Here is a 20182-nt window from a genome sequence, read left to right on the forward strand (position 1 = left end):
CGTCCAAGGTGATGGACAGAATTGGGCGTCCTCCTACATACCAGTCTCGCCAGTCAGCTGGGCCTTGTCTTCTTAATCTCGGGGGTTGGCCCTTGACCCCAGGGGTTGCCGGTTTAAAGAACCCCTGCGTGCAAAATGGCCGGCTTTGTGGCAACGACGGCAGATGGGTTTCCCGGACGAGTCGTAGCGGTCGCTGCTCCTCCCTCTGGACGATGGGTTTCTCCTGCCTCGCATCCAGGGGACGTCCTCAGGGCAATCAGCTAACTGGATCTTTTCCAACGGCTTGGATTCCGGCTGGATCTGCATCACTTGCAGGATCCTAGCAACGTCTTTGCTCAGCTGCTGTACCTGAGAACACAAGTCAGTTGGAAAACCAGGGGGCGCAGCCTACTCATTAGCTGGTGCCACAGTTGAGGACGGGGGTTCCATCCGCCTTGGTGAGGCACTGGTTTGCCAGGACTAGGAAACAGAGTCTGTGGTTGCAGGGAACTGCAGGGCTTTTATTGCTCGGTCCTTTAAAATAACAAAGTTCAAGTTTGGTTGTTCTAAGGCCCACAGGCGCAGTTGTTTGCGGTCCTCTACGGATTGTAATCCTTGCAGGAATTGCTCAACCTTCATTTTGTTTCTTGTCTGCTTATAAATGAGATCTATGTGTTTCAAAGCCCGTAGTGCAGCCTGCAATACTAACGCATAGTCTCTCATGTTATCCGGGGGCCGCTGCCTGCAAATATCAAAGTCCATCCGCAGCTCTGCATCTGTGTGGGTTTGAAAAGCAGCTTTTCAGTTTTCAAAGATGGTGGGCACAGATTCCCGATCCACATCTGACCAGGTTTCCAACTTCAGTTCTGCTGCACCCGTAAACTGTTCCAGCACAACAGATGACCGATGCTTTCCGTTCATTACATATACACCGTGTGCAGAATTATTAGGCAAATAAGTATTTTGATCACATGATACTTTTTAGACATTTTGTCCTACTCCAAGCTGTATAGGCTTGAGAGCCAACTACCAATGAAGTAAATCAGGTGATGTGCATCTCTGTAATGAGGAGAGGTGTGGTGTAATGACATCAACTCCCTATATAAGTTGTGCTTAATTATTAGGCAACTTCCTTTCCTTTGGCAAAATGGGTCAAAAGAGAGATTTGATGGGCTTTGAAAGTCCAAAATTGTGAGATGTCCTTCAGAGGGATGCAGCAGTCTTGAAATTGCCGAACTTTTGAAGCGTGATCACCGAACAATCAAGTGGTTCATGGCAAATAGCCAACAGGTTCGCAAGAAACGTGTTAGGCAAAAAAGGCGCAAAATAACTGCCCATGAATTGAGTAAAATCAAGCGTGAAGCTGGCAAGATGCCATTTGCCACCAGTTTGGCCATATTTCAGAGCTGCAACGTTACTGGAGTATCCAAAAGCACAAGGTGTGCCATACTCATGGACATAGCCAAGGTAAGGAAGGCTGTAAAAATGACCACCGTTGAACAAAAAACATGAGATAAAACGTCCAGACTGGGCCAAGAAATATCATACTGATTTTTCAAAGGTTTTATGGACTGATGAAATGAGAGTGACTCTTGATGAGCCAGATGGATGGGCCAGAGGCTGGATCAGTAAAGGGCAGAGAGCTCCAAGCCAAATCAGATGTCAGCAAGGTGGAGGCGGGGTACTGGTATGGGCTGGTATCATCAAAGATGAACTTGTGGGACCTTTTTGGGTTGAGGATGGAGTGAAGCTCAACTCCCAGACCTACTGCCAGTTTCTGGAAGATAACTTTTTCAAGCAGTGGTACAGGAAGAAGTCGGTATCGTTCAAGAAAAACGTCATTTTCATGCAGGACAATGCTCCATCACATGCATTTGTCGCGGGCGGGGGGTGCGCTGCTCGACCACGCTCATGGCTCGGGTCCGGCTGCTCCTGCTGCTCGGTGGCTCGAGCGGTGGGCCGTATCCGGGGACTCGAGCGGCGCTCCTCGCCCGTGAGTGAAAGGGGTTGGTTTGGGAATTTGGTTCGTGACGCCACCCACGGTTTGTGGTGAGGTTGGGACACCACCGCTTCTCTGGACGGGGGATCCCGGGAGCGATGACAGGGAGCAGCCGAGATGTTTCTCTCCCCTCCGTGGATAGGGGGCTTTGGTGGTCCCGGGGCCCGGTGAGGGTAACTGGAATGTGGATGGCAGGGTTTGGTGAGCTGCAGGGTCGCGGGGGCAGCGCGGTGCCAGACGGCACGGTGGTACTCACTCAGCCAATAACGTATACGGAGTCTCTGGTAAAACAAACGGCTGGATGGACGGGTCCCGCAGCCGGCTGCGGTGGTCACTCCCGGTAGGTTGGCGGTGACTGCCTTTCCCTGCACCTGTAGTGTATTTTCGGCCCCGATGGCTTCCCACCAGTAGCCCGCTCCCCAGCGTGGATGGATGCCGAGGGAGCCCCTTTTGCCCGCAGGCTCTGGCCCTGGGAATTGTAGCCTTGGCGGTGACTGTATTTCCCTTCACGGTTGAGCGGTTGCCTTCAATCGGGTCTTTGCTGCTGGGAAACCCCGGAGGTTCCCGTCGCTGACGGATTTGACCGGTTTTACGGCGTCTCCAAGCCTGGTCGGGGTCCGTAGGCCCTGCCGGATGGTGCTGGCTTCTCTTCGCTCCCCGGTTCGGTACCGGCGGGCCACCGCCCGTCCCCAGTTCTACGGTTCCGCGTCGATGGGGCCCTCCTGCAGACGGTCACCACCGTCTGCCAACCTTGCTGTATGTGCCCGGGCCACGTACCCGGACATGGTCAGACTGCTGCTCTACTGCCACTCACTCCTTCCACTTCACTCTCCCTACTCTTCTTCACTCCACTGTCTTCCTTTACCGCCTCCAGGACTGTGAACTCCTCAGTGGGTGGGACCAACCGCCTGGCTCCACCCCACCTGGTGTGGTCATCAGCCCCTGGAGGGAGGCAACAAGGATTTGTGTGTGACTGATGTGCCTAACCGGGGTGTGGGGTGTGTTGTTGCAGTACCTGTGACGTCCTGGCTTGTCCAGGGCGCCACATTCCCCCTTGGTTAAATGCAGACCGTTCGCGGGCTGCCCGTCCATCACCGGTTTTATTTTTGTAACTGCAAAAGGTAGAAACACATATCAAACATTAAACACAAGCATTTTTTTTTTTAAACTTCCCCTAACGGGAGGCACGATACTTTTAACGTTACTAACGGTATATGTTTATTAACGGTAACGACTTCCGCGCTCTCCCGCCCAAACAACCTGGCCCTGATGCTGCCCCTAAGAAGTGGGCAGCACCCCTTGACCCCAGTCCATCACCAAGCTGCCCGAGCGGGTACGGTCTCTTTCAGGGGACCCACGTCCATGAGGGACCCCTGACCCCCGGAGGATTGCCACCGGTTTCGGTAGTGGTGGGCCTGAGCCATCCCTTTCCTCCAGGCCCATCCTCCCAAATCAGCCTCTCCGGAGGCGGCCACAGAATAAGGCCAAAAATTATTTACATGCCACAAGTTTGTGGTTGCCCTGCAAGTTCTCGGGCGTGTCCGTAAGTAGTTCCTTACGCCAACGATGCAAAGGATCCCTTCAGGGACAACTTGCCGGCAACGGCCGGTTCAACCACGGTTGCAAATCTGGTAACAGTTTGGTTGATTAATTTTCATTTACCCACTTGCACTCTCAACATTTCACACCCCTAAATAGTAGTTTCCCTGTACCTAAGCGGGGTTCGACCTAGGTTGGGACGTGTGGACCTTCGGGGCCCAATGTCAGTGGTGGTAGGCAGTGGGACAGAGGGAACAACTGGTTCCTCTTCTCATCTATCGTGTGGGGCAGGCGGAGGCATAGGGGAGCTGGGTACAGGTGCACCCCTGGGCACTGGCTCATTGTCGACCACTTCCATTACTTCCTCATCCACGGGTTGTGGGAACAGTGTCACTGGAAGAATCACTGCGCCGTTCTGCGTAGGCCAATCTGCCGGGAAGTCGCCAATCATGGTATGGATTACCCCTTTTTCTTTCTCCTCAGCCGGTCTGGGAACCGGAGCTTCAGTTGCCACCCTCAGTGGTGATGGGCACCTTTTCAGATGGTCTCGGGAAACCGTGGCCAAAGTCTTCCCCTGGTCACGGCTGATCTGGTAGGCCTTCCCATTCTCCCATCCGGTGGGTTGTACTACATACGGGGTCTTTTCCCATTGATCGTCCAGCTTATGGGTTCTTCTTTTTCGCTTCAGCACTACATCCCCAGGCTGGAAGGGACCCCGCAGGTGCCTTCTTGTTGAAGCACTGCTCCTGCTGTCCCCGACTCTGGCACAAGTTCTTTTCCACGTATTCTTGGACCTGTCGGTACTGCGCCCTCCGCCGAGTGTCCCCTCCAGTAGTCGAAGGGAGTGCTTCTGGGGCTTCCAAACCCATTTCTAGGTCCACTGGCAGCCGGCCGGGCCGAGCTCTCATCAGGTACGCCGGTGTGCATTTTGTAGAGCTGGAAGGGATGTTGTTGTACATATCGACCAGGTCAGGTAGCTTCTCCGGCCGCAGATTCCGTTCTTCCAGCGGTAACGTGTTGAGGAGGCCAGGACCAAGTGGTTCATCTTTTCACACATGCCATTGGTTTGGGCATGGTAAGGCGTGGTCCGAATTTTCTTGCAGCCGTACAACTGGCAGAATTCTTGGAATACCTCCGCTTCAAAGGCCGGGCCGCGGTCGGTAAGCACCCTCTCTGGGTACCCATGCGGTCGACAGAAGTAAGCCTGGAATGCTCTAGCGGCGGTACGGCCGGTCAGGTCCTTAACCGGGACAACCACCATAAATCTTGAATAGTGGTCTACAATGGTCAGAGCGTAGGTATACCCACTTCGGCTGGGGGTGAGCTTCACGTGGTCGAGGGCAACCAGCTCCAGCGGTTGATGCGTAACGATTGGGCGTAGAGGTGCCTTCTGGCTTGCCTCGTCCTTTCTTCTCAATGCGCAGGGACCGCATTCTTGGCACCAGGCCTCCACAGATTCCCGCATTCCACTCCAATAGAACCACTCCCTCAACAGCATCTCCAGCTTTTTCCACCCGAAGTGCCCAGCACCGTCATGGTATGCCTGTAGGACAGTGGGCACGCTAGCCCGGGGAATTACTAGCTGGCGAACCTTCTCATGGGTCTTTGGGTTGATCAGCTCCCGATACAGCTTCCCTTGGTGCAGGTACAGCTGGGTTCGTTCTCGCCACAGGCGTTGGGCCTCGGCAGGGGCGGCAGGGTCTATCCCAGCAGAGCCCTGTTCCACCAGGGTCTTGACCAAGCGGACCGCTGGTGCCTGGTCCTGAGCTTCTTGCCACCCCTGACTGGGCAGCGGGTCTAGGTTCACCTGTTGTTCCGACAGGTGGGGCATCCGGGAGAGTGCATCGGCATTAACATTTGTACGGCCGGCCCGGTATTTGATGGTGAAATCGTAATTGGCTAACCTGGCCACCCACCGCAGCTCCAGTGTACCCAGCTTAGCTGTATCCAGATGGGTTAGCGGGTTATTGTCCGTGTAAGCGGTGAACTTGGCTGCTGCCAGGTAATTGCGGAACCGCTCGGTGATAGCCTACACCAGTGCTAAGAGCTCGAGCTTAAAAGAGCTATAGTTCTCAGGGTTCCTTTCAGTAGGTCGAAGTTTTCGGCTAGCGTAAGCGATCACCTTTTCCCTTTCCTTCTTGGACCTGGGATAAGACAACCCCCAAGCCCACATTACTGGCATCGGTGTAGAGGATGAATGGGCGGCTGTAGTCGGGGTACGCTAGGATTTCTTCTCTGGTCAGAGCCGCCTTCAGCTGGCGGAAGGATTCTTCATGCTTTTCCTCCCACGCCAACGGTGCTCCAAGAGGTCTACCACCCTTGGTCTGTCCCACGAGGAGGTCTTGCATGGGGGCAGCCATTTTCGTGTACCCCTTAATGAAGTGGCGGTAGTATCCCACCAGACCCAGGAACTGTCTCACCTCCCTCACCGTGGTCGGTCTTGGCCAGTCTTGGATGGCAGTGACCTTTTCGGGGTCGGGGGCGACACCTTCCGCGCCCACCACATGTCCGAGGTACTACACTCTGGGCTTCAACAGGTGACACTTTGAGGGTTTTAATTTCATCCCATACTTGGCAAGGGATGCGAACACCTCAGCTAGGTGCTCCAGGTGGGCTTCATACGTCTGTGAGTACACAATTACATCGTCCAGGTAAAACAAGACGGTCTCGAAATTTAGGTGTCCCAGACAGCATTCCATCAGCCGTTGGAAGGTTCCGGGGGCATTGCACAGCCCGAACGGCATGCTGAGAAACTCACAAAGTCCCATGGGAGTAGCGAAGGCGGTCTTCTCCCGGTCTTCAGGCGCCACGGCCACCTGCCAGTACCCACTGGTGAGGTCAAGGGTAGAGAAGTAGTTAGCGGTTCTCAGCGCGGCCAGGGACTCTTCAATGCGAGGCAGAGGGTAGGCATCCTTATGCGTTATCTGGTTAATCTTCCGGTAATCCACACACATCCTCATGGTGCCATCCTTCTTTTTGACCAGCACCAACGGGGCGGCCCAGGGACTACAGCTGTCCCTAATAACCCCCGCCTCCTTCATGTTCCTCAACATGTCTTTGGTGCATTGGTAGTGTGCAGGGGGAATAGGTCTGTATCTCTCTTTAATAAGGGGATGTTCACCGGTGGGGATATAGTGTTGGACCCCTTTAATCCGCCCAAAATCTAAAGAATGTTTGCTGAAAACTCGCTCATACTCCTATACCACCAGGTATACCCCTTCTTTGTGATGTGTGGGGGTATCATCAGTGCCTACGTGTAACTCTTGGCACCACTCATCTAACTCCCCCAGGGATGGGTGAGGACTGGCAGTAGGCGGTGAGATCGGAGGAACGGCCTCACGGATGGTGTGGGGATCTAGAGTGAGCAACTTGGTGAGGGTAGCGTACCGGGGAAGCCTAATCTCCTCTTCCCCACAGTTCAACACCCTTACGGGCACTCTCCCTTTCTTGACGACTACCACCCCTCGGGCGGCCATTACTGTGGGCCAGTGTTCAGAGGGCATGGGCTCTACCATGGCGGGGTAGTCTCGCCCTTGGGGACCTACCGCTGCCCTACACCAAATCATCATCTCGCTCCTGGGAGACACAATCAAAGGGGCCGCATCCATCACTCTCACTCCTCCAATCTCTCCTCCTGTCGCGTTCACTTGCTGTCGATACATCAAGGTCCGGATCTCACGCTGCACAGCTCTCTGTCGGCTCCCTGCCGCTGTGGCGGCCAGCTGCCGCAGGAGGGTCAGCACCTCACTCATACAGTGCTCCATCACATTTGTCCCTAGCACTCCTTCGGGTTATGATCACTGGGTTCATTCATTATCACAATCATCCCCTGGTGTTGCAGTGTTGCAGTTCAGCTCGTCCCACAGTCATGGCCACATGTTTGTACCCCACTTGAGTCAATGGGAGTCCATCAGCGGCGATAAGTGTCATGCTACTGTTTGGGGGGGCAAATTCGACCTTCCCCCAATACCGCTGATACAGTGTGTATGGTATTGTGGTTACCTGGGATCCAGTGTCCAGTAGGGCCATCAGCGGGACGCCGTCTACTGCCAGGGGGATGATGGGCCAGGCTCCAATGTACCGATCCCGCCAATCTGGGGGGCCACTGGGTTCTACTCCTGAGGATTGGCCCGTGGCCCAAGGGTTGTTCGTTTAACGGGCACCGTCGGGAGTAGTGGCCGGGCTTGCTGCACCTGTAACAAATCGGAGGTCCATACCGTGAGTCATTGGCCCTTCTCCGCTGCATCCAGGGGACGTCCTCATGGCTGTCGGTGAGCTGCATCTTCCCCGGGGGCTGGGATCTGGTCGGAGGCTGGAGTGCGGCGAGGATCTTGGCGAGGTCTCCATCCATGCGGCGGACCTGGGCAGCCAGTTCCTCCATCATTCCGCCTGGGGCGACAGGCACCGAAGGGGTTGGGAGAGCAGGGGCCACCACGATGGGAGCCGTCTCAGCTGGCCATGGGGCTGCTCAGGGACTTCGGATGCTGGGGGCTGCAGAGCTTTAATGGCCCGTTCTTTTAACACGGCAAAGTCCACATTAGGGTGTTCTAGTGCCCACAGCCGGAGTTGCTTGCGGTCCTCCGGGGATCCCATCCCCTGCACGAACTGCTCAACTAACATTTTGTTGCTGTCCGCATCATTAATGGTGTCCACCCGCTTCAGTGTGCGGAGGGCGGTCTGCAGGCGCAAGGCATAGTCCCGAATACTATCCGCGGGCCGTTGTCGGCATTGATAAAACTGCATCCGCAGCTCGGCTTCGGTGCGGGTCTCGAAGGCAATCTGCAGCTTCTCAAAGATGGTGGCCACAGAGGCCCGGTCCCCCTCGGCCCAGGTCTCCGCCTCCTGCTCAGCCACGCCGGCTAGCTGCCCCAGCACCACCGCTGCACGTTGCTTATCGGTCAGGGGATACAGTTCTAAGACCGGATTAAGCTTCTTCCGGAAGACCTGTAAAGCATCAGGTTTCCCGTCATACGGCAACCAGGTAGCTCCGGGCACATAGGGCAAGGAAAACGGCATCACCTGGGCAATGGCGGGGGCCGCGACCTCACCTGCTCGTGCGGCCGGAGCACGGCCTGGCCCATTCTCATTCGCGGGCGCCGCTGCGGCTGCGACCGCCGCTTCTCCTGCGGCCTCGTTGGGCGCAGATATCTTGTTTTCGCCCCCCTTGGTTTCTTCTCAGCACCTCCTCTTCACGGGCGGAGCTTCGGCTTTCGCGCCTCCACTGCTCGGGAAGACGCTCGAGCGAGGAACTTTTCGCGTCCAAGATGGCGGATTCTGAAATCTTCCGGCCGGACACCGCCGGCGGGACACAAGGCGCACCTCTACCAGGCAGTAAAACGGTAAGATCCTGTTCGTGACGCCAAGTTGTCGCGGGCGGGGGGATGCACTGCTCGACTGCGCTCGCGGCTCGGGTCCGGCTGCTGCTGCTGCTCGGTGGCTCAAGCGGTGGGCCGGATCCGGGGACTCGAGCGGCGCTCCTCGCCCGTGAGTGAAAGGGGTTGGTTTGGTTTGGGAATTTGGTTTGTGACGCCACCCACGGTTTGTGGTGAGGTTGGTACACCACCGCTGCTCTGGACGGGGGATCCCGGGAGCGATGACAGGGAGCAGCCAAGATGTTTCTCTCCCCTCCGTGTGTAGGGGGCTTTGGTGGTCCCGGGGCCCGGTGAGGGTAACTGGAATGTGGATGGCAGGGTTTGGTGAGGTGCAGGGTCGCGGGGGCAGCGCGGTGCCAGACGGCACGGTGGTACTCACTCAGCCAATAACGTATACAGAGTCTCTGGTAAAACAAACGGCTGGATGGACGGGTCCCGCAGCCGGCTGCGGTGGTCACTCCCGGTAGGTTGGCGGTGACTGCCTTTCCCTGCACCTGTAGTGTATTTTCGGCCCCGATGGCTTCCCACCGGTAGCCCGCTCCCCAGCGTGGATGGATGCCGTGGGAGCCCCTTTTGCCCGCAGGCTCTGGCCCTGGGAATTGTAGTCTTGGTGGTGACTGTATTTCCCTTCACGGTTGAGCGGTTGCCTTCAATCGGGTCTTTGCTGCTGGGAAACCCCGGAGGTTCCCGTCGCTGATGGATTTGACCGGTTTTACGGCGACTCCAAGCCTGGTCGGGGTCCGTAGGCCCTGCCGGATGGTGCTGGCTTCTCTTCGCTCCCCGGTTCGGTACCGGCGGGCCACCGCCCGCCCCAGGCCTACGTTCCGCCTCGATCGGCCCCTCCTGCAGATGGTCACAACCGTCTGCCAACCTTGCTGTATGTGCCCGGGCCACGTACCCGGGCACGGTCAGACTGCTCCTCTACTGCCACTTACTCCTTCCACTTCACTCTCCCTACTCTTCTTCACTCCACTGTCTTCCTTTCCCGCCTCCAGGACTGTGAACTCCTCAGTGGGTGGGGCCAACCGCCTGGCTCCACCCCACCTGGTGTGGTCATCAGCCCCTGGAGGGAGGCAACAAGGATTTGTGTGTGACTGATGTGCCTAACCGGGGTGTGGGGTGTGTTATTGCAGTACCTGTGATGTCCTGGCTTGTCCAGGGTGCCACACATTCAACTACTCTACAGCGTGGCTGGCCAGTAAAGGCCTCCCCTTGTGTATATCACCGTCTACCCGGGCTGATGATCTGAACCCAATGGGTGATGATTCTCAAGGTCTAATCTGATATCCGTTGAGATAATAATAATAACAATTTTGTTCATTTGTATGGCGCTATTGATTCCACGGCGCTTTACATACATTGGCGCCTCACTAAACCTATGCTGACTTATATGTACCTGTTCTGTACTGCTGAGTGTCTGGCCGGCCAATGAAAGATAAGGTTCAATACCAATAATGAAATAGTCTTTTTCACATGTGGTATGTTTGATATTAATTCACCACTGATTTAAATATATGTATTGAATTCCATGCTACAAAACAGTGGACTTCAGTTGTACCAACTTTTTGATGAATTTTCAGACTGGATACAGGCTTTGCAGTGACCAATACAGGATAATGCATGTTAAAGGAGGATATTGATTGAAAATTCTCAGTGGGGCCTTATTTCATATATGAGAAAATTGTTATTTGACACATAACAGTGTTGATATTCATGGTGGGGTTAGCGTGTCCAGTAACCATACCTTATTTGGGCATTTTGTTTTAAATGTTTTTAATGTTTCAATGTGTGTTTCCCTTTGTACATTAATCCTTGTGCTCTGTTTGATTGTCCCTTGAACCACTATTTTGTACACTTATGATATAATAAAGTTTTTTCAATTTTCTAAAAAAACATTTCTTCTGGTGATCCCTATTGTGGCATACTCTTTCTCTTTGTTTGTCTATGACATTGCTGTATGCCAGGAGATCCCGGAGGGTGGTGCCCTTCTCACATCTAGTCTCTCTTTAATCCAAACATCAGCAACACTTGTTTCCAATCTATCAGGTCAATTGTCAAATTGTCAAATGTCCTGATGTTTCAATTGGTGATGCACAAGGCCAAGGATGTTGTCAAAGGATGTTATGGTTGTCGCGGGCGGAGGAGGGGACGCTGCGCTCTCCCACTGCTCGGGTCCGGCTGCCGCTGCCGCTGCTGCTCGGTGGTGGCTCGAGCGGTGGGCCGGATCCCGGGGACTCGAGCGGCGTTCCTCGCCCGTAAGTGAAAAGGGGGATTTTTGATTGTGGGGTTTTTTTGATTATTGTCCGTGACGCCACCCACGGTTGTGGTGATATTGGTGACACCACCGCTGCTCTGGACGGGGATCCCGGGAGCGGTGACAGGGAGCAGCTTTGTTGGTAGTTCTCCCCTCTGTGGGTAGGGGGTTTGTTGTCTCGGGGCCCGGTGATGGGGTAGGGATGAATGGCAGTTGGGTTACGGAGCCTGGTGAGGTGCAGGGTCGTGGGGGCAGCGCTGTGCCGCACGGCACGGTGGTACTCACTCAGCCAATGATGAGGACACAGTTCTCGGTAAAACACACGGCTGGATGGACGGGTCCCACAGACGGCTGCGGTGTTGTTTTCTCCCGGCAGGTTGATGGTGACTGCCTTTCCCTGCACCTAGATACGGTAGATGGTTCCAATGGGTTCCCACCGGTAACCCGCTCCCCGGCTTGGATATAAGCCGGAGGAGCCCCTTTTGCCCGCAGGCGCTGGCCCTGAGAAACGGTTGCCTTGGCGGTGGCGGTGTCTCCCTCACTTGGTTGGACTATTGCCTTCTGTCGGGACTTGGCTGTTGGGAAACCCAGGAGGTTCCCTTCACTAACGAATTTGGCAAATTCACGGCGACTCCTAGCCTTGCCGGGGTCCGTAAGCCCCTGCCAGATGGTGCTGGCTTCTCTTTGCGTACCGGTCCGGTACCGCCGGGCCACCGCCCGTCCACGGTCCTTACGGTAAACTCCGATAGGCCACTCCTGCAGACGGTCACCACCGTCTGCCAACCTTGCTGATCTGTCCAGGCCACACACCCGGACCAACTTCAGGCTGCTCAACTACTCCTTCCTTCTGCTCACTTTCACCTCCAACACTAGTCTGTCTGGTTTTTCCGCCTCCAGGACTGTGAACTCCTTGGTGGGTGTTCCACCCCCTGGTGTGGACATCAGCCCCTGGAGGAAGGCAACAAGGGTTTTGTGTCTGACTTCGGTGTGCCTGCTGCTGCTGGGAGTGTGGGGTGTGTGGGTGTTGTTCTCTGTGGCCCCTGGCTTGTCCAGGGTGCCACATTCCCCCTTAGTTAAATGCAGACCGTCCGCGGGCTGCCCGTCCATCACCGGTTTTATTTTCACAAACTGGAAAAGATAGAAAAACGGTAACACACATACAATTATAATACCTTCTTCCCACATTGGGAGGTACTCTTACTTAAACGTTACTAACGGTACTAAACGGTTACGGCTTCCACTCTCTCCCACCCAAGCAACCTGGCCCTGATGCTGCCCCTAAGCAAATAGGCAGCACCCCTTGACCCCAGTCCTGCACAAGTTGCCCGAGCGGGTTCTGTCCTTTTCAGGGGACCCACGTCCATGGGGAACCCCTGAAACCCCCAGAGGATTGCCACCGGTTCCGGTGGTGGCTGGGCCTCAGCCTGCTCCACTGCGGGCCCTTACTCCAATCTGCCTCTCCGGAGGCGGTAACGGTAGAAGCCACAACAACATATTTATTTACATGCCACAAGTTTGTGGTTGCCCTGCTAGTTCTCGGGCCTGTTCATAAAGAGTTCCTTATGCAAAAAATGGTGAAGGGGGTCCCAACGGGGACCAGTTGCCGGCAACGACCGGTTTCAAATCAAGGTTGCAAATCAGGTGACTTTTCCATGGTATCATTCACTTATCATTCATTTTCAAACTTTTCAAACTGCATTTTTTTAACACACAATGTTGGTGGTCCCAACGGGGACGGTGACAACGGCATTCCGCTGCCCTTACTCCGACTCTTCGGTGTCTGCTGGGGGGGGGATGCGGTGGACACCCAGGCCTCTTGGCTGCCCCTCAGCTTGGCATCCAGCGCAAACCACCCCCTCTCCCCACAGTGCCGGGTGTACTGCACCAGGTCGCCCGGCATCAGGTTACGGCCTGGGTGCTCCTCCGGCAGGTGGGCATTAACATCCCACCGGGCTATGAATACTTCGTCCTCTAGGCCCGGTTCGTATATGAAGCCATAGCCCCGGCGGACATCAAACCGTCTCACCTGCCCTTCATATAGGGGGCCCAGGACACGGAAGGTCGCTTTGCGGAGACTCTCTTTCTCCCGGATTGCACGGGCCACCAACTCCGCCTTCTTCCTTTCCCTTTCCTCGATTTCTGGGCCCAACGGTACCGGCTCCCTATCCCAGTACGGCGCTGCTGCGAGCTCCGGCGCACGGGTCGGCCCCGCGAGACCTTTTGGATACTGCCCACTGCTGGTCATCTGGGCGGAAGGTCCCGTGGTGACTTGGCCTTGGACGCCGCCTTGCAGCGGCAACCCGGCGCAACCTCAGCCGAGGTGTGGGGGATAGGCACAGGGGCTTTCCTCCGCTGGGCCTTCGGCACGGAGCGGTCTGTCGGCTCCGGCTCGGGGAATCTCTCGGGGGGTGCCTCCGGTTCAGGCTTCGGGGCTTTCCATGGTAGCACCTCCGGTCAGCTACGGGCTCCGGCTACAGGTCGGTCCGCCTGGGCGGACACGCTGGGTATCGCTACCGGTTGCGGGGGTAGGGGGCCTAGTGGCGGGGTCATGGCAGCCGGGACGGGTGGCGAGGGAGGCAGCAGGGTGAGGGGGTTTAGACCGGGTCCCGCAGCCACGATGACCGACCCACTAGGGGTACCGGGGCGTGGGTCACTCACCCTCCCTTCCGCAACTTCCTCCTCGCGTCTCCGCACGGTCGCTATGACCTCCGTCATGTCAGTCTCCCACTCCTCCAAGAGGAGCTGCACTTTGACCTGCAGCCGTTGTTGGAGCTGCGCGGTCCGGATCTGCACCCACGCCGCGGTTCCAGGCACGGGGGCTACGGTGCTTCGGGACGGCATGTACATCTTGCTGGCGGCCCCTCCCAGGAACAAGATCGCAGCAGGGTCCTGGCGTCCCTGCTTTTATAGCCGCGCTCACATGCGACCAGCCGCCATTTCATCCCCCTTAGCCTCTTTTCGGCTCCTCCTCTATCGGGGCGGGGTTTAGGCCTTTGCGCCTTCACTACTCGAGGAGACGCTCGAGCGGGAACTCTTCGCGCCCAAGATGGCGGCTTTTCAAATTTTCCGGCCGGACACCTCTGGCGGACACACAAGGCGCACTTCCACCAGTCGGTAGAACGGTAGGATCCTGTTCGTGACGCCAAGTTGTCGCGGGCGGAGGAGGGGATGCTGCGCTCTCCCACTGCTCGGGTCCAGCTGCCGCTGCGGCTGCTGCTGCTCGGTGGTGGCTCGAGCGGTGGGCCGGATCCCGGGGAATCGAGCGGCGTTCCTCGCCCGTGAGTGAAAAGGGGGATTTTTGATTGTGGGGGTTTTTTGATTATTGTCCGTGACGCCACCCACGGTTGTGGTGATATTGGTGACACCACCGCTGCTCTGGACGGGGATCCCGGGAGCGGTGACAGGGAGCAGCTTTGTTGTTAGTTTTCCCCTCCGTGGGTAGGGGGTTGGTTGTCCCGGGGCCCGGTGATGGGGTAGGGATGAATGGCAGGCGGGTTACGGAGCCTGGTGAGGTGCAGGGTCGCGGGGGCAGCGCTGTGCCGCACGGCACGGTGGTACTCACTCAGCCAATGATGAGGACACAGTTCTCGGTAAAACACACGGCTGGATGGACGGGTCTCACAGACGGCTGCGGTGTTGTTTTCTCCCGGCAGGTTGATGGTGACTGCCTTTCCCTGCACCTAGATACGGTAGATGGTTCCAATGGGTTCCCACCGGTAACTCGCTCCCCGGCTTGGATATAGGCTGGAGGAGCCCCTTTTGCCCGCAGGCGCTGGCCCTGAGAAACGGTTGCCTTGGCGGTGGCGGTGTCTCCCTCACTTGGTTGGACTGTTGCCTTCTGTCGGGACTTGGCTGTTGGGAAACCCAGGAGGTTCCCTTCACTAACGAATTTGGCAAATTCACGGCGACTCCTAGCCTTGCCGGGGTCCGTAAGCCCCTGCCAGATGGTGCTGGCTTCTCTTTGCGTACCGGTCCGGTACCGCTGGGCCACCGACCATCCACGGTCCTTACGGTAAACTCCGATAGGCCACTCCTGCAGACGGTCACCACTGTCTGCTAAGCTTGCTGATCTGTCCGGGCCACACACCCGGACCAACTTCAGGCTGCTCAACTACTCCTTCTTTCTTCTCACTTTCACCTCCAACACTAGTCTGTCTGGTTTTCCCGCCTCCAGGACTGTGAACTCCTTGGTGGGTGAAGACCAACCGCCTGGCTCCACCCCCTGGTGTGGACATCAGCCCCTGGAGGAAGGCAACAAGGGTTTTGTGTCTGACTTCGGTGTGCCTGCTGGGAGTGTGGGGTGTGTGGGTGTTGTTCTCTGTGGCCCCTGGCTTGTCCAGGGCGCCACATGGTTATATGGCAGTATGCTTGAAATTTAGGTGGAAATTTGGGCATTTCTCCATAAAGAATATTAAAATGGCCATGCGTCTTCCTTAGCTTGACAAGGGGGTGGATCTTTTTTCAACAGGTGGTTCATATTCAAGCATTTGTCTCCTAACCCCAAATCTCCAAGATATCAACCATAGCAAATACATGGTTGCTTCATTGGAGAGAGACATTTTGGAGTCAGTCTAATGAGTGGAAGAGCCTAAAAACAATGATTTGAAATGTTTTTAAACCTTATCCACCGATGAGGGATGGAATTAGACCAATTAACAACACCAGGATCTCATGATGAAAGATTAACAACGACTTATTTGGGTAAGAATGCGGACCTCTAAAAACGGACGGCACACGGATTGCATACGTACGTATTTTATGCCAAAACGGAATTCCACACGTACACACGGAAAGCATACGCCATCACACGGATGTCATACGTACTGGAGAAACGCCCCTAAAAACGGAACACGGACCCGAAAAACGGAACATGAGACACGTCCGTTTTTTATGCGGAAGTGTGTTTTTGGCCTTAGGCTGTGTCCGCACTTTGCGTTTTCACCTGCTTTTCTGCAGCATTTTGAACTGCAGCGTTTTCATACCAAAACGCATGCGTTTTGACTTTCCTGCAAAGTCTATGGGAAAAGTGGATTTCTTGTGCACACTTTGCAGTTCAAAACGCTGCGTTTAATTTGCATAAATTTGGGCAAAAACTCTGCGTTCAAAGAAGCAGCATGTCAATTGTTCTTGCCATTTGGGCTGTGTTTTGCTAACATTGAAGTCAATGAGAAGTAGCAAAAAGCAAGCAACATCAAAATTCCAGAGTTTTAGATGCTTTTTAGCTGCAGAAAGAATGCGTTTTGGACTACATTAACACATGCTTTTCTGACATCAAAATAATGAAATGATATGTCCCTTTACACACACACATAGTCCAACAATTAAATTAATGAAAAATATTAATTTATTGCTATTTTAGCCATAAATAGTATAAAACCGCTATAATTATATGAAATATAACTATTTTCGTTATGATTTCAATAATTATGTGTTCCTTTTTTTTCCCTTTTTTCATTGTTTGACTGTTTAAACTTTAATTATCAGTGTCTTAATGTTCAAAACGCATCTGTCTAAACGCAATGGAAAAGCATGTAAAAAGCGCTAAAAACGTGGCTAAAACGCGGTAAAAACGCATGCATTTTTACCGCGATTTTGTGGTCAAAAGCAACTTTGGCAAAAGCAATTTCTGCCAGAGGATGCGTTTAGAACTGCAACTAGGACGACGCAAAGTGCAGACATAGCCTTAGGGGTACCTTGCACACTACGACATCGCAGGTGCGATGTCGGTGGGGTCAAATCGAAAGTGACACACATCCGGCGTCGCTGTCGACATCAGAGTATGTGAATCCTTTTTACTATGATTAACGAGCGCAAAAGCGTCGAAATCGTATGATCGGTGTAGCGTTGGTCATTTCCATAATTTCGGAAGGACCGATATTACCATGTTGTTCCTCGATCCTGCGGCAGCACACATCGCTGTGTGTGAAGCCGCAGGAGCGAGGAACATCGCCTTACCTGCGTCCCGGCTGCAATGAGGAAGGAAGGAGGTGGGCGGGATGTTTACGTCCCGCTCATCTCCGCCCCTCTGCTTCTATTGGCCGCCTGCCGTGTGACATCGCTGTGACGCTGCACGACCCACCCCCTTAGAAAGGAGGTGGTTCGCCCGCCAGAGCGACTTCGCAGGGCAGGTAAGTGCATGTGAAGCTTCCGTAGCGATAATGTTCGCTACGGCAGCTATCACAAGATATCGCAGCTGCGACGGGAGCGGAGACTATCGCGCTCGGCATCGCTACCATCAGTTTGCGATGCTGTAGTGTGCAAAGTACCCCTTAGGATCAATCACATCATTCAGAAAGCTACCCCTAGGATAAGAAAGATGGTGAATGATACTAAATGAATTATGCTCCTCTTAGGAACCACCCCTAAAGGATAACCTCTGAAGATACAAAAGGACCTGACACCCTTCCTAAAGCCAACTCCTTCTTTGGGCTCATGCACACGTAACTGCTGAATTTTCTGCAGCGATTTGACAGCACACGTGAGCTTCAAATCACTGCAGAAAGACTGCATAATGAATGCAGTTTTTTGGTAAAAAAAAAGCTGATTTCATGCGCTATGGCTGCTGCCCCCACCATAGACAGAGCGGGAGCTGCATTCAGAATGCCCAAATAATTGACATGCTGCTTTTATGAATGCACGGATTTGGGTCAAAATTTTAGCACCCAAATTGCTGCGTTCAAAAAAGCAATGTGCGCACGTATCATGCACAATCTACTACATAGATTGTGCTGGTGACTAGAGTTGAGCGAGGTTCGTGGTTCTCCAGTTCGCGGCTCGAGTGATTTTGGGGGATGTTCTAGATCGAACTTGAACTCGAGCTTTTTGCTAAAGCTCGATAGTTCTAGATACGTTTGAGAATGGTTCTAGCAGCAAAAAAAACAGCTAATTCCTAGCTGGCTTTCCGCTGTAATAGTGTAAGTCACTCTGTGACTCACACTATTATGACATTTCAGTGTATAGTGTGCGGGAACAGCGCATTCAGATCACTGCTGTTTGTATAATGGCGATCGCCATGTTTTTTTTTTTTTTCCTTGTCTTCCTTCACTAAGCGCGCGCGTCTTGTGGGGCGGGCCAGCATGTCAGCCAATCCCAGACACACACACAGCTAAGTGGACTTTTAGCCAGAGAAGCAACGGCATGTGTGATAGGATGTCCATGTCACATGTCCCTGCATTATAAAACCGGACATTTTCCTCCAGCACGCCATTATCTGCCTTCTGCGTCCTTGGTGTCAGACATCACTGGCGCAGCTCCTATCGCCGATACTGCTGTGTACGCTCCATACACAGCGCTGTACAGCATAGGGATAGCACTTTCTATCAGTCCTTTTAAGGGCTCATACCGGCAGGGTCAGAGCCATAGGTGACAGGTCCATGAAAACAGAGTTTAACAGCTACACAAGATGACAGCGTCTGTGTAGCTAAGGTCAGGGATTTCCTCACTGCATTTCCCCATTAGGAGGGATAGAAAGGCAGGCTTCCTTTCCTCTACCCAGAGACCCACAACCCTGGCACTGTACCCTCCTGCCCTTTGCACACTCCAACTCATTGTTACTAAGCCATTATACTAGCAAACACTGAGTGAACTTAGTGGCATCCTAAACGTGGCTATTGGACTTCTGTATAGTCCCACTAGTGCAAAGATATTTGCAGCACGTCTGCCTGCATTGTACACTCCAACTCATTGTTACTAAGCCATTATACTAGCAAACACTGAGTGAACTTAGTGGCATACAAGAAGTGGCTGTTGTATTCCATTTGTGCCCCACAGGTGCCAAGCTATTTACAGCACCTCTGCATGATACCCTCCTGCTCTGTTTTTAATAAGCTATAATGATAGCAAAAAATACTGCCATTTAGTGGCATCATAGAACTGGCTGTTGGACTTCCATTAGTGTCCCACTGGTGCAAATCTATGTGCAGCACCTCTGCATGACACCCTCATGCACATTTTACTACTCTAATTTTATAGCAAACTCAGGGAATTCATTGCTGCATTTGATAATTCGGAGGGATAGAAAGTGATGCTTCCTTTAGCTTTTCCTTCTGTTCATAGACAGCATCTCCAAGTCCACACCCGAAGAGCAATTTCTCCTCCACGTCTAAGTGTGGAGAGGCAGCTAGTGCGCATGCGTGTGCCGATTTACCCCAGCCGCAGCCTAACTCCAGTGTTTCGCCTAGTGAGTATGCTCTGCCTGACTGTGCCATTCCTGAGGCTAAGTCTTCATTTCGGGATACAGTGCATGCTCCCACACTTAGTGCGAAAAGCCTCTTTGCACAGGTGCTTGCATTCCGTGCCGGGTCTAAGTCCTGTTTTGTGCCTAGACACCATGCTAAAGCTGATAGTCTTTTTTCAGAGACTGTATTTCATGCAACTGAGCATGCTCAGGCACTTACTGCATCAGAGACTAGGTCCGGTAATGAACTCTTTGGCCCTGCCCCTGATGTGGGGGGCCCATATAGACCACAGGGCATCAGGTGTCCTGACGATGTGGCTATGCCACTCCCAAATGCCTTGCAGAGGCCCGCCCCTATGACTTGTCACCTCATTATTGATGGTCAGACGATGACTGGTGAGGTGTTTGTGTCGTGGCAGCCATGAGGTCATTATTGAAGTTTCGGTTCCAAATAGGACGCTAGTTATGCCACTCATGACGTGTCACTCTGCTTTTGTCTCCAGGAGGTGCATTGTGGTCCACCCTGGTTTGGGGCGGACCAAGGTTATAAAACGGGCTGGAGCCAACAAGGAGGTGTGCAGTCTTCTATTATGCTCCGAAAGAGCACACCTCCATGTGTTGAACCCATTGCGGCTTTAGGCCAGAGGTAGGCAGGGATAAGGCGTCGATGCAGGCCGCCACCACAGTTGGTAACGCAGAACGGTTAAAACCAGCTCCTGTCCTACAAGTCCTGCTTGTGCAGCCCAGTGGCATTAACAGGCCTGCTGCTGCTGATGCGCCTGCTGTCCACAGGTGTGGCCCCAATGCACACGGTCAGCGTACTGAATGGCCCCTGTGATGTTAACAGGGAGTTCCTGGGCTGG

General features: G+C 54.0%; 1 protein-coding gene across 1 annotated transcript in view; it reads right to left on the reverse strand.

Annotated features, from left to right (window-relative positions):
- Positions 1-20182, reverse strand: part of LOC142251842 (uncharacterized) — a 59947-nt gene that overhangs the window by 2397 nt on the left and 37368 nt on the right. Inside the window, 2 exon segments of the mRNA XM_075324890.1 lie at positions 5450-5645; positions 5647-6027. Of these exon segments, the coding sequence (XP_075181005.1) occupies positions 5450-5645; positions 5647-6027 (577 nt within the window).

Source organism: Anomaloglossus baeobatrachus, chromosome 9, assembly GCF_048569485.1.
Source record: "Anomaloglossus baeobatrachus isolate aAnoBae1 chromosome 9, aAnoBae1.hap1, whole genome shotgun sequence".
NCBI lineage: Eukaryota > Metazoa > Chordata > Amphibia > Anura > Aromobatidae > Anomaloglossus > Anomaloglossus baeobatrachus.